At 54.5% G+C, this 13,050-nt stretch overlaps 1 protein-coding gene across 1 annotated transcript in view; it reads left to right on the forward strand.

The window, feature by feature from the left end:
- The window catches only part of Tnni1 (troponin I1, slow skeletal type), a 13,060-nt gene extending 8,311 nt beyond the window's left edge, over positions 1-4,749 (forward strand). The window contains exons 7-9 of the mRNA XM_048357072.1: positions 2,273-2,449; positions 3,236-3,345; positions 4,489-4,749. Coding sequence (XP_048213029.1) covers positions 2,273-2,449; positions 3,236-3,343 — 285 coding nt within the window. The 3' untranslated portion in view covers positions 3,344-3,345; positions 4,489-4,749. The remainder of the gene's footprint in view (positions 1-2,272; positions 2,450-3,235; positions 3,346-4,488) is intronic.
- Positions 4,750-13,050: the final 8,301 nt, after the last annotated feature.

A 13,050-nucleotide genomic window follows, 5' to 3' on the forward strand; every position in this document is an offset into this window, starting at 1 on the left:
GGGATCAGGCTTCACGTCAGCCAGTGGGACGGCACGGAGCCGGGGGTGTGGGCGGGACTCTGAGGTACATTAGCCAATGAGATGGCAGTAAGGGGTTTTGTGGGCGGGATCTGGCTTCACGTCAGCCAGTGGGACGGCACGGAGCCGCGGTGTGGGCGGGACTCTGAGGTACCTTAGCCATCGAGATGGCAGGAAGGGGTTTTGTGGGCGGGATCTGGCTTCACGCCAGCCAGTGGACGGCACGGAGCCGCGGTGTGGGCGGGACTCTGGGAAGGCTCATTTTTTGCACATTTTTTCCTGAGGAGGAGAAACGTTGTAATAGTTTAAGTGATAGAAATTGTGGCGAAAAGCGATTGTATGGGAAGTTATGAAATGCTACCCACGGTAGTAGCGGTTACTAGTTATTTTTATTTATTATTTGGCTGTTAGGTAATTTTTTTTCCCCATACAGGGTCTTGCTATGTAGTTTCTAGTTAATACATAATTTTCAAAATTTCCACATCTAACTTATCATTACCTTTATGATCAGCAAAGTGGGCAGGCTCTCTTTTCTTTTGTTCTTTCTTCCTTTCGACCTATAATCCTAGCTACTGAGAAGCTGAGCTCTGAGGATGGAGGTTGGAAGTAGTCATCAGCCGGCACAGGAAGGTCCTCGAGACTCTCATCTCCAGTTAACCATTAAAAAAAAGAAAGAAAGAAGTGTAGATGTAGCTTAAGTGGTGGAGTGTTAGCATTGAATGGAAAATGCCAAATGAAAGCTCAAGGCCCTGAGTTCAGCTTTAGTTCTCATTCTCTCTCTCTCTCTCTCTCTCTCTCTCTCTCTCTCTCTCTCTCTCTCTCTCTCTCTCTCTCTCTCTTTCCCTCTCTCCCTCTCTCATACACACACAACAAGTAAAACAAGAAGGAAGACAAAGGACCCACAATTAGAACCTCTGAGTAAAGAGGTTCTGAGAATGGAGGCTGAGGAGATAGTGGCTATGTGCACCTCTTCTCTACTCCCAGCCCCTCAATCTCCCCCCTTCCATCCTCCCCCCCAGGACCTGTGCCGGGAGCTGCATGCGAAGGTGGAGGTGGTGGACGAGGAGCGTTACGACATTGAGGCTAAATGCCTTCACAACACCAGGGAGGTGAGCTGAGGCAGGGGTTTGCTGGACCGGGCTGGGCTGGGCTGGGCTGGGGAGAGGGGGGTGTCGCCTAGGAGAGGCAGGGAAGGCACTGTTGTCCCCCTCTCCTGTCTCCTGCGTAGCCTGGGAGGTGGCCACTCAGTAGGAAGCTCTGCTTCTCCACCCTAGCCCCACAGGGCTGGAGATGGGCCTGGAGGATAATTACACATGAGAAGCACAAACTCCTCCCCACCCGCCACGTGGCCACTTCAGAAAGCTGTCTTCTTTACTCACCCACACAAGTAGTCAGATGCCCACTAATGACACCTTACCTCTGTGAAGGGCTTTCATGGTGCATCTCCCTTTGATCCTCCCTGCACTGTGGGTGTGGTGTTGGGGGGCGGGCGGGGGGAGGGAGTTGTTACGTGCACCTTGCAGATGAGGACACTGGGCTTTAGAGAGCCTAAGAACTCAGCCCAGGTCTCATTCTAAGGGTCCTGGCACCCATGCTGCTTTCTGACTCCCATTCCAGTGCTCAGAATTCTTTCACGTGCAGGCCTGGCTCCGCGAGGCGGGCAGGGGAGAGCAGGACTCCTGCTGGCGGGCCGCGTCCGTGAGCTCGCGTTGAGAGGAGATGAGGGGGGACCACTCAAGTCACTGTCCACCTTCCCACTTCTGCCCCCCAGGGGATGATCTGTGGATTACTAAGCTGCCGAGATTCCCTCCAGAAATCACACCCTGGCAGTTCCTCCCCTGGCTTAGGGACTGGGCTTTTTCTACTTGCTAGACACAGATGAATTGCTGTGAAGGCCTCTTGGGCAGGAACCAGCTGGAAGCAAGATTTCAGGCCTCAAGAACAAAAGGAAACAGCCTGCACTGCAAACAGGCCTTCTAAGTGCCGGCTTGCTGGGCCACCCTTTTTATTTAACTCATTATGACAGAGCTGGCTGATAGACTCGGTCTGTAAACCTGTTCACTCATTTGTCAGCACACGTATGGTGCTTGCTTGCGAAGGGCTGGGCGGCTCTCAGTGTCCCAGAGGGTCTGGCCTTGACGCTGGAGGGCTTGGCTCGGACTGGAACCCTAGTGGCGTGGATCCTCGGGAAGGGAGTCCTGTGGTTGATGATATCCCCCTCCCTTCACTGAGCCTGGCTCCTTCTTGTCTGCAGATTAAGGATCTGAAACTGAAGGTCCTGGACCTCCGTGGGAAGTTCAAACGCCCGGCCCTGCGCCGGGTTCGCGTCTCGGCAGACGCCATGCTCAGGGCCCTTCTGGGCTCCAAGCACAAGGTGTCCATGGACCTGCGGGCCAACCTCAAGTCTGTGAAGAAGGAAGACACAGAGAAGGTGAGGGCCCTCTCCTCAGAGCCTCCCATCTCCCCCTCTCCCATCAGCCTTTACCTGCTGCCCCTCATACAATGGCGTCTCCTGCTGGAAACCAGCCCATGAGCAAGAACATTCTAGACCTTTCCAGGAAGCCATGGTCAGAGGAAAGAAGAGTTGCTCCTTTCCTTCAGGCTACTTCATCTGAAGGAGAGACTGGACACGACGAGAGCTAGCCAGAGAAATAAAGGGAGAATCTTGCTCCTGGTGTGAGGAAAAGGTGGAGATTTAGGGTGAGCGGGCTGACCACTATCCCTGTCAACACAGGGAAAGGAGACCGCTCCTTAGCATGCCCACTGGGGCATGTGACACAGACATTGGGGAGCTGAGCTCAGTCACTCAGAAACACATCTGTTAAGCTGGCTGATCTCACAGTGTGCATGTGTCCAAGATTGGCCCACGGAGACTTCATGGAGGAGACAGCCCCTGAGCTTCGGGGCATCAGACATCAGTGTGTTGTGAGTCCTGGAGGCGTAGTTGGCCTGTGATGTATTGGTGTAGGAACTGGGCCTGTGCCCCCATAGCGATCACCGCAACACCCCGTCACGCAGCTTCCTTTTTCCCCATGGAAGCTCTGCGTGGACCCGTTTCCCTGTCTGGCTGTGTCCTTATTCCTCTCTAACTGGGCAGGGGTGGTGGGATTTCCTGTTGTTTTAAGGAGATCCATTTTCTGCTGTCCAGTTTCTCCTGGGCTTGGGGGCATCCCGTTGCCCCTCTTGAGTCTCTGACATGCGTGTGGTCTCCCCACAGGAGCGACCTGTGGAGGTGGGCGACTGGAGAAAGAATGTAGAGGCCATGTCTGGCATGGAGGGCCGGAAGAAGATGTTTGACGCTGCCAAGTCTCCTACCTCACAGTAGAGGTACCATTGCCAGGCACCTAGAGCCGGGCTCAGGGTCTGTGGGGTAACTAGGGTCCGGGGAAAAGGGCTGGTAGGTTGTACCTAGCATGCACAGGGGAAGAATCCTGGCAGTCCCTGTGGGCTCAGGCCTGCTCCAGTGCCGTGAGATCCAGGATTCCTTTTTTGGTCCCTTATGGCTCCCGGTGCCAAGCAGCATCTGCTATATTTCTGGGGGTGCGAATGACTGGCCCCACCCTAGACCTGCTGAGTTGGGAACTGTGGGGCAGGACCAACTTCTAGGTGATCCCGAGGCCTGTAGAGTTTGAAATACAGGATTAGGTGACCCCTGAGATTCCTCCAACTCTGCCTTTCTGACAGTGTAAGTGCACTTACTTATTCAGCCAGGGCTTGAATTCAGGGACTGTCCCTTAGCTCTTTTGGTCTGGAGCTAGTGCTCTAGCACTTCAGCCAGGGCTCCACTTCTGGCTTTTTGGTGGTTAAGTGGAGATGAGAGTCCCACACACTTTCTTGCCTGGGGTGGCTTTGAACTGTGATCCTTAAAGCACAGCCTCCTGAGTAGCTAGAATTGCAGGGGTGAGCCACGGGCACTTGGCCATGCAAGTGCTTTTCAATGCTTCCTGCTAGGTCCTTGTGCACCCTGTTAAATACCCACCACCCCTAGTCTCTGTTCCCAGAGAGACACCATTCAGAGAAGGCAAGACCTTCCACCTTCCAGAGAAATAGCTGGAAAGTCTGACAGAGCAGTAGAATTAGGTGTCATAGACCCTGCGTAGAAGAACAGAGAGGATAACCTTAGGCAAGCTCTGGAGACAGCATGGGGAAGAGGTTTTCTGACCGAGAAACTCCCGGAAGGGATAAGCGAAGGTTGATCACTGCAGGTGGAAGGGCTTGTTGGAAGGGCTGACCATGCAAAAGCACAGTGGGAGGAGGGAACCAGTCTGGGAGGAGGATGGCAAGGTCCAGGGAGAGCCAAGGAGCCTGAGAAAGGCCTAGAAATCTGGGCAGGGGACGCAGGCCTTGGGCTGAGAAGCTGAGGCTTCAGCCCCGGGGGTGTGAGGGAGCGGAAGCACCCGGGAACGCGTTGATCATGAGCAGCACACAACATTGCCTGGAACCGAGTGCATCTCCTCTGTGTCCCTCCAGCCCTGCTTGCTGTGCCGCATTCTGGGTCCTCCCTTCAGGCTCCTCTCTCCAGCCCCGCTCGCCAGGAGACTCCACCCCACCAGAGTGGATTTCCAGCTCCCACGAGGCTCCGGGATTGCCCCGCTACCCCATGGTGCAGTAAGCTGAGGACAAGGGCAGGGAGAACACCTTCCCAGAAGGCCCACGCAGCCTCCTTCGTTGCTCCTGTGATGTGTCGTGTCCACCGGCGTCGCTGTCCATTAAAAACATGATTTCCTGGTAGCTCTGATGTGAATGCTCCGAGGGAAGAGAACACAGGGAGTCTGGGAGAAGAGGCCTGGGCTCCGGGCTTGGTTTTCAGTCAGGAACTCGGAGATCAGAATGGAGGGAAAAGGATTGGTGGCTGCCTGCTTAGGTCTGTGGGGAACCCTTCTGACCAGTCCAAGTCAGATGTACCTACCCTGCTGTTCTGGGCTAAAAGCACACGGTCCTGTCAACTCTGCATCGGCTCCTGCAGTCACCAGGGTTCAGGTTCCTTTGCCACCCTGACCCTGCCAGGTTGCAGTTCCAAGCCTGGCCACCAGGTGTCTCCATCCCTCACCGCTGGCTCCTGGGGCATTTCAGATCCTCCCTGCCCCTTCCTCTCTCCTCTCATTTCAGATCCTCTCTCTCCTCTCAGTACTCTCCATCAGGCTCCTGCCCGAAGTCATATTCCCTAGGGCTGATTTCTTTCTCCGTGGTGGGAGAGCGAGTGGTCTGTCTTCTGGGTCAAATCCTTTCTCCGCCCACTGAACTCTGGATCAGAAGCTTGGTGAGGGGTGTTAAGCCTGGAATGAGGAGATGGGGGTCTGCCTCCCACCTCCTCAGTGGATGCTCCAGAGTTCTGGGCCAGAGTGGAGTTTCCCTTTTCAGGGGTTTGTTATGGTGGCTCTGGGATGAAGCCCGCAGAGAGTGGCTGCCCCAGGACCCTGGAACTCTTTGGTTTTGACTGCCCAGTGTTGGAGCAGTGGAGGGGCTGAGCTGAGCCGCTCTACCCTCGAATCCACACATGTTCTATGCCATAAATGCCAAAGACTTGTTCAGAGCCACCCTGCGGGGTTCACCCTGTCTACCGGTCCTCTCCAGCGATCACGGCAGTGGAGACCAGCAATGGGGGTGGGGGGGTGGGGGGGGGCGGACATTTAGGGAGGTGGCACCTGAGCAGGGCTCTTGCTTCACACAGATCAATGGACAGAGATAGAGGTGTGCAAAGATCACTCCTGACACGCACACACACCCTCGGGCCCAGACACACCCAAGTCACATCCATGCAGCTGGGGAACCTGACGGGGCTGGTCCTTGCCACAGAGCATGGGGCGAGGCTTCATGCCTGGGCAGCCACAGAAAACCCACCCTGCCCTGCCTCACCGGCCTCCTTCCAGCTGGCCTGGCTCCAAAGCGGGCCTCGGGCTTACCTCTTCCCAGCTAGAGACCGGCCCCGAGTCCTAGAACCAAATCTCAGTCTGCCAGTGGACTAGTAAACGAGGAGGCTGGAGACAAATACAGAGGCTGACTCAAAGTAAACATGGGTGCAGAGGGCCCCTGGGAGGAAGGGGTGGGCCCCAAGCACACCCATGCGCATGGGCTGTCCAGGAAAGGGCACGGGGCCCAACGAGAGGACTCCTGGGGGTCATCAGGCTGCTGCTGCTGCTTCCTGTGCTCGGGCCCGTCTTCTTGAAGATGCCCGTGAAGGCAGCCACGCTTCCTGAGCCGTCCCAGGGGCCCTTGCGGTGGCAGGGGCTCTGTGGAGGGCTCTGTAGTTGTAGCCGTATGCGGGTCTGTGTTGGGAACCTGGTCTCTGGCGTGTCCTCCTGATTCCTTCTCCGTGGAGGCCCACATGACCCAGCCTGGCCCCGGGTGACTGCCAGGAGCCTCCCACTGACTGCCAGCCCCCACGCACAGCACGTGACTCCATGCCAGGCGGGGCAATGGACACTGCAATCATTTAGCCTTCACGCCCACCCATGAGGAAGCACGGTGACCGTCCTGCGTGCGGAGAGGGGACACTGAGGCGCGGAGACGCGAGTGACTTCCCATGCTCATGCAAGGATGGCACTACTTCAGTAATAAGAGTACTAAACCACGTCAAGCACTTCGCCGGCACTATGCCAGTGTCCCTTCTCAAACCCCAGAAGTCGATGTGACTGTCGCGCGTGCCCAGGGGCTGAAGGGGGGAGCCTAGTCACTCACAGCTACGGGCCACATATGTGACCCAGGCCCATGGGCCTTTGGGGGATACCCTATTTTGGGGACCAGTCTTGAATCCACAGAGCCCAACCAGCTTCGACTGAAGCCAGGCGGGCTCAGGGGCCCTGGATATACACTGGGGAGTTTCCAGTCCTCCTTCCCCAAAGGGAAGAACCACTCGAGTGAGGGGAACACACACCCGAGTGGGCAAAGGCGAGCCCCCACTGCGGGGTGCGGACCGTGGATGAAGGCCGGGGTTGGCTCCCCTGTGTGGAGAACCAGCTTGCATCAGCCGGGGTGGCACGGGGTGGGGGAGGGGAGCACGCCTTTGTCAGAGGCCGGAGATGGGGCCCGGTGCGGCTTCCTGGCTAGGCACCATCAGGCAGGATGCCACTGCTGCCGCCCAGCCCGTCAGGAGGTCCGATCTGCCCCTCCCTCCCCCCCCCACAAGTGCCCCCTCCCAGATGCCCACTTAGCAGTATGGGCACTGAGGGCAGAGCCCGTGCTCAGGGCTGCTGGGGCTAAAGGGCCCTGCGAGAAGGAGGGGCAGGTTAAATATTAGCTGCCCTGGCCCCCCGCGAAGTGAGTCACACTCCCCACAGGAGTCTGGGCTGGGCAGCCATGGGGGCCGTTTCGTTCCGGGTGGGTGACCAAGCTGCTGAGGCCCCGGGACAGATCTCTGGGACCCAGTGTAGACAGGTGCTTCCCTCCCGACGCCACTCCCTCCCTCAGAACCCCCCAGGTCTTGCCAGACGAGGGAGGGACCCAGGGCCTCTCCCTTCCCAGGACGTGCTCCTCGGCCCGTGCGTGGGCCCCAGGTCAAGGTTGAGCAGGGTGAGCTGAGATAGCCCTGTGGGATTGGTGTGGAGAGGTAACACGCACGCTCAAGGTCACCCATCTAGGAATGGGGTTAGGGCCCGAGGACACTTTGGGCTTCCAGTCTACGTTTATGAGGCTGGGGGGCGGAATCTCGACAGCCTGCCCGTCTCTACTCCTGACTCGGAACCTGCCAGGCTCCTAGTCTGGCTCCTAGTCTGGCCCCAAGCAAGGGGGAGCTGGGCCCTGGCTGCCCAGACAGGTGTTCCTTCTACCCCAGAGCCCTGAGCTGGGAGCTCATGGACACTCCTGCCTGCCCAGCGGAGGAGGGACGAGTGGGCGTGGGTGGGCATGTTTGGGGGAGCTGGCTGGCTGGCTTGTCTGTGAGGGAGACAGCCGCCATGGGTGCTTCTCCCAATGGTTCCTCGTGACCCCAGTAACAATGGCTCTGCCTCCTAGTGAGAAAACCAGGGCACAGATGCTGCAAGGTTTCCCTGAAATCAGGCTTTGCAAGAGAAAGTGCTCTCCTTTGTTCTGAAGATAATAGGCTTGCTGCACCCCGGGTCCTTTTGCTTTTTTAGTTTTTCCAGAAAGGGGTTTTGCACTTTTGCCTGGGCTGGCTTTCATCTTCCTGTCTCCACCTCTTGAGTCTCTGGGATTCTCGGTATCTACTGCCATGCCTGCCTGTCATTGCTGTTTGCTAATTGTCATCATTTATAACACCATTTCCAGTATCCATGCTAAAATAGTACCAAGAGAATTATTAAAATGATTAAAAGTTATTAAGAGCCAGGTGCTAGTGGCTCACATTTGTAATCCTAGCTACTCAGGAGGCCGCAATCTGAGGACCGTGGTTTGAATCAGGCGGGAAAATCCATGAGACTCTTATCTCTCAATAATTTACCAAAAAGCTGGAAAAGTGGAATTGTGGCTCAAGTGAGAGCTTTGAGCAAAAGAAGCTCAGTGATGGTGCCCACCCCCTCCCCCCAAAATGATTTAAAATTATTTTTAAAAATTCCCTGGATCCTATTTCCAATGATGCCACAGGCTTAGAAGCTGCTCAGAGACGATTCAGAACAGGAACAGAACTGAAAGGCTGAGGTGTGGCATTCAGGTCAGCTGCTAGGGGCTGGGGATACCCCAGGTTTCCACAGTAGCTTTTCTGGAAAGGAAGCTGGTCAGTCCTTGCTCTGGGAGATTCCGGAGCCTGAGTCTGTCCTGGGGTGCCCCAGAACCTCAGGGAGGGCCCCTCTTTGACTGAGAAATAATGAAAATCCCCTATTCTTGACCCCCAGGGGACTCCCAGTTCCGATAAGCCGCACCTTGGTGGACTCTCCCTGGAGGATGTAGCCCGCGCTCGCTGGCCTTTTACATGTGTGTGCAATCATTTAAAGGGTGATATGGTGAACACCCATTTAACAACCATCCATTTTATTTCTTTTGGCAGTGCTGGGGGGATTGAACCCTGGTCCTTGTGCATGCTAGGCAAGTTCTGTACCATTGAGCAACAGCCACAGATAGCAGCCATTCAATTTAAGAACTAGGACACACTTTGGAAAGAACCTTCCAGTGCTCCCTCTCGTCCCCGGGCTGTCCTCTCCAGCAAAGTAAACACGAGCTTCGTGTTTTTGTTTCGGTTAGCAGAATCTCTCTGACCCAGGGTTTTATTATCGGTGGTTTTAGTTACCTGAATTCAACTGTGGTCTACAAAGGTTCAGTGGCAAGTCCTGCAAATAAACAACTCCTAAAGTTGACATTGCGGGCTTTTCTGGGTAGGGTGATGAAGTCTTAGCACCACCCTGCCCAGGACACGGATCATGTCTGTGTCCAGAGTATCCACATCACAGCTACTTCATCCTCGCCAGTCACTTGGCCATCTCCACCAGAAGATCAACTCTGTAACCCAGTGCTCTGTCCAAGTCGTCCTTGTTTTTCTTAATAACAGCCCCAAAGCACAGGAGTAACGTAGCTGGCAATTTTATCACACTGTATGGTTAAATTGTTCTATATGATTATTATTAATTACTATGATTATTACTGTTTTGGTGCTGGGGATTGAAACCGGTGCCTCTTGAATGCTAAGCACCTACCCTCCCATTGAGTTATATCCTAACCTCTTCATTACTATTTATCATTGCTTAGCCCTTAACTAATTTATAAATTAAACTGTTTGTTTGTCTGTGTGCTTTTCTGTTTGGTGTGGTGCTGGGGCTTGAACTCCTGGGCACTGTCCTTGAGCTTCTTTTATTCAAAGCTAGCACTGTATTATTACTTGTGCTAGAGCTCTACTTTTGGCTTTTGAGGGGTAGTGTACTGGAGATAAGAGTGTCATGGACTTTCCTGCCTGGGCTGAAAAGTCACAATCTTCAGATCTTAGCTACTTGAGTAGCTAGGATTACGGGTGTGAGCGACCAGTTCCCTGGTATAAATTAAACTTCATCACAGGTGAGCGTAGGACAAGAATATAATACACAAGGTTGGGTACCATCTGTGGTTTAAGATATTCCTTGGGGGTGCTAAGAATGTTTCTCTGAGGGTCGGGAGGACTATTACTGCTTCTCTTGCTAACTTCTTGCAGTCTCTGCATCTTGGCACGGGGTGCAGCTCAAGTGGCAATGGGCCTGTCTCGCAAATTCAAGGTGCTGAGTTCAAACCCCAGTTTCTATACTAAAACGAAAGGAAGAAAACAAAAGCAAGCAAGCAAGAAACAAACAAAAAGAGAGCAGACTTACAGTTTGTAGGTCTTTAAATCAGCAGCACACGGTACAGTTTCCTACCTTTTGCACGTTACGTAAATGCATGCCTTTTGCTTTATTCTCTTTGGTGGTAAGATGGCAAGCTCACCCATCTCATTAGCTGCAGCTCATCCATTTTTTTCTCAGTGCCAAGAAATGATGGGAACACTATCATGCATGAGGACGATGGACCCTTTGCCTGCTGAGGGCCGTTTGGGTGATTTCAGGCGTCTGGATAATACTGCTTTGCACATTCCCGACCCCCGGGATGTTCCAGAAGCGTGACTGTTGGTGTGCACCTTGCGAGGGCCTGTCGCTTCCACTCAGCCTGCCACTGGGAGGGCAGTGGAGGATCCACGTTGGGTTTGGCACACACACGCACGTGCATGGCCTTGAGGCCTGGGTCCTGGGGACTTAGAAGGTGCCGAGCTCAGCTTCTCCCTGACCCCGCCTCCTGGGGGGCACCCCGAGTGGCGGTTCTCAGTGTCTCCAGCTTCTCCTGTCCTTTCCAAATCAGGTGGATGCAATTTCCCAAATCTTAATTGAGTACCAGCCATGCCAGGCAGAGCTATGAGGGGATATTTGGGTGAAGAGGACATTCTTTTCTTCTCCAGAAAAGCTGGGAGCCAGGACACAGGCTCCGATACAGATCTCCTCGCCTCCTTCTCACCCAGCTCTGGACATCGGGTGCTGTGGGGAGTGCAGGGCAAAGCTGTCTCCCGAGGTGGCACCCCAGCGGTCTTAAATTCAAATGGATAGATTCCCACGGAGGCTTGGTGCCCCTTACAATGCGCAGAGAGCCTCACGACCAAGAAGTGCCACAGTAAAGTGAGAGAGACCCTTTCAGGTCCGTGGCCACCCTGCAAAGTCTCCTGAACGGCGTCTGTGTTCACCCAGCCTCTCAGACCAGGGAGAGGGGAGTCCAGCCACAGTCACCTGGGTCCTGAAGGGTCAGGTCCTTCAAAGCCCTTGCCAACACCATTTCAAACCCCTTCATTTTTTTGGTGGACCATAAAAAATAGTGTGTGCATGTGTGTGTGTGTGTGTGTGTGTGTGTGCGCGCGCGCGCGCGCGCGCGCATCCGCATGTGTGTTCATTGCTTGACTGGGGATGTTCCAAGACCAGGGACTGAGGCAGTGTCACTGATGTCAAAGCCACCTGTCCACAGTAGCAGGTACAATGGTGACCCCTTAACCTATGGCACCTGTGAATGGTGGTTGTTGTTTTTCTTTTCTTTTTGAAATATGGTCTTTGTGTCAAGTTGAAATGAGATGCTACTGAATTAGGCGAGCCCTACCTAATCTAATTTGTGTGTGTGTGCACACAAGTGTACCTATTCCGGGGTTTGAACTCAGGGCCTGGGCACTATCTCTTTGCTCTATCACTCAAGGCTGGTGCTCTACCACTTTGAATCACAGCTCCACTTCCAGCTTTTTGGTGGTTGATTGGAGATAAGAGTCCCATGGACTTTTCCTGCCTAGGCTGTTTTTGAACTAGGATCTTCAGATCTCACCCCCACTGTGTAGCTAGGATTACAGGGGTAAGCCACCAGTGCTGGGCTTCTAATGTTTTTATTGCAAGAAGAAGGAAACATAGACACAGAGGATGCCACGTGAGGCTGGAGGTAAAACTGGAGCCGTGCTGCTGCAGACACAGGAGGTGCAAGGCTTCTCGTCCTGGGCCTTTGGCGGAGCGTGGCTCTGTCAGTGCTAAGACTTCGCGTCTTCAGAACTGGAAGGCACAAAATCTCTGCTGTTTTGAAGGCACCTGCGTTGTGACACTTTACTGTAGCCCTCGCAGATGGATACAGAAATATAGCACCGAGCACTGACCTAGCTAGCACTAGATGCCTCACATCTAGTAGGTGTGCTCTCTGCCCTCAGTGAGCTCACTGGAAACTTCATTTACTTTTCCTTGCTCTGGGAGTTGTGCACACACCAACCTCCCCATTTGGGGGTTTTTACATTCACAGAGAGGGTGGTCTACTAGATACCGGAATGTCCCCTGGCTTCATTACGGGTCAGGCCAGGCCGCAAATAATAACCAGGAATGCTTTTCCTCCTCTGCTGAGATGCCAGCTCTGACCAACCATGAGAACCCTGCCTGGCTAGGTCCCAGGAGACTAAGCTGTCTTGGCTGTGCCAGGCATCCAGGACCATGGTGTTGGTGTGAGCAGGGGCAGAGACCTGCCAACCCCTTTTCCTTTTTCCCTGGAAAAGAACAGACAAACCGTTCAGGGTCCTGCCTGCCTTGGCCGCTGCTCAAAACTCCTGGACTCGCCCACATTCATGAAGCTCACTCAGGGTCACCAGCACAGAATTCATTTGGTCTCTACCACCTGGAAGGGAAAAATGAATAAGAAGGAGAAACGGAGGCAATTCTCCCCAATCACTTCATCCATAAAGGGCAGGAGGAGGTCTCGAGGGCAAGTCTCCCGGCTCCGGCCCAGCCTCGCTTACTTTGCCTCCTCACTTGCTGCGTGTGAGGAGGTTTACCTGGAGGAAGGGGCTTGTCGGAAGGAGGCGCCTTGGCAGGCTGGCTGTGTGCTTGCGTCTGTCTCTGCCTGATTGGTGGTGAGGTCTCAGAGCTGGAGGGCCCTGAAGACCACTAGCTTGGGTCAGCACCAAGAGAGACCGAAGCGGGACAGAAAATGCGGGCGGCTGTGCTCTCCTCCTATCCTGTGCCAGGGTGGCAGGAGGCTGGGCCTGTTCCTCTATAGGCAGGAACTGCAGCCGCTGTGTTGCCAATACTGGGGCTTGAACTCAGGGCCTGGGCGCTGTCCCTTAGCCTTTTTCTTTCAAGGCTG

This window comes from Perognathus longimembris, chromosome 11 (genome assembly GCF_023159225.1).
Source record: "Perognathus longimembris pacificus isolate PPM17 chromosome 11, ASM2315922v1, whole genome shotgun sequence".
Taxonomy (NCBI): Eukaryota; Metazoa; Chordata; class Mammalia; order Rodentia; family Heteromyidae; genus Perognathus; species Perognathus longimembris.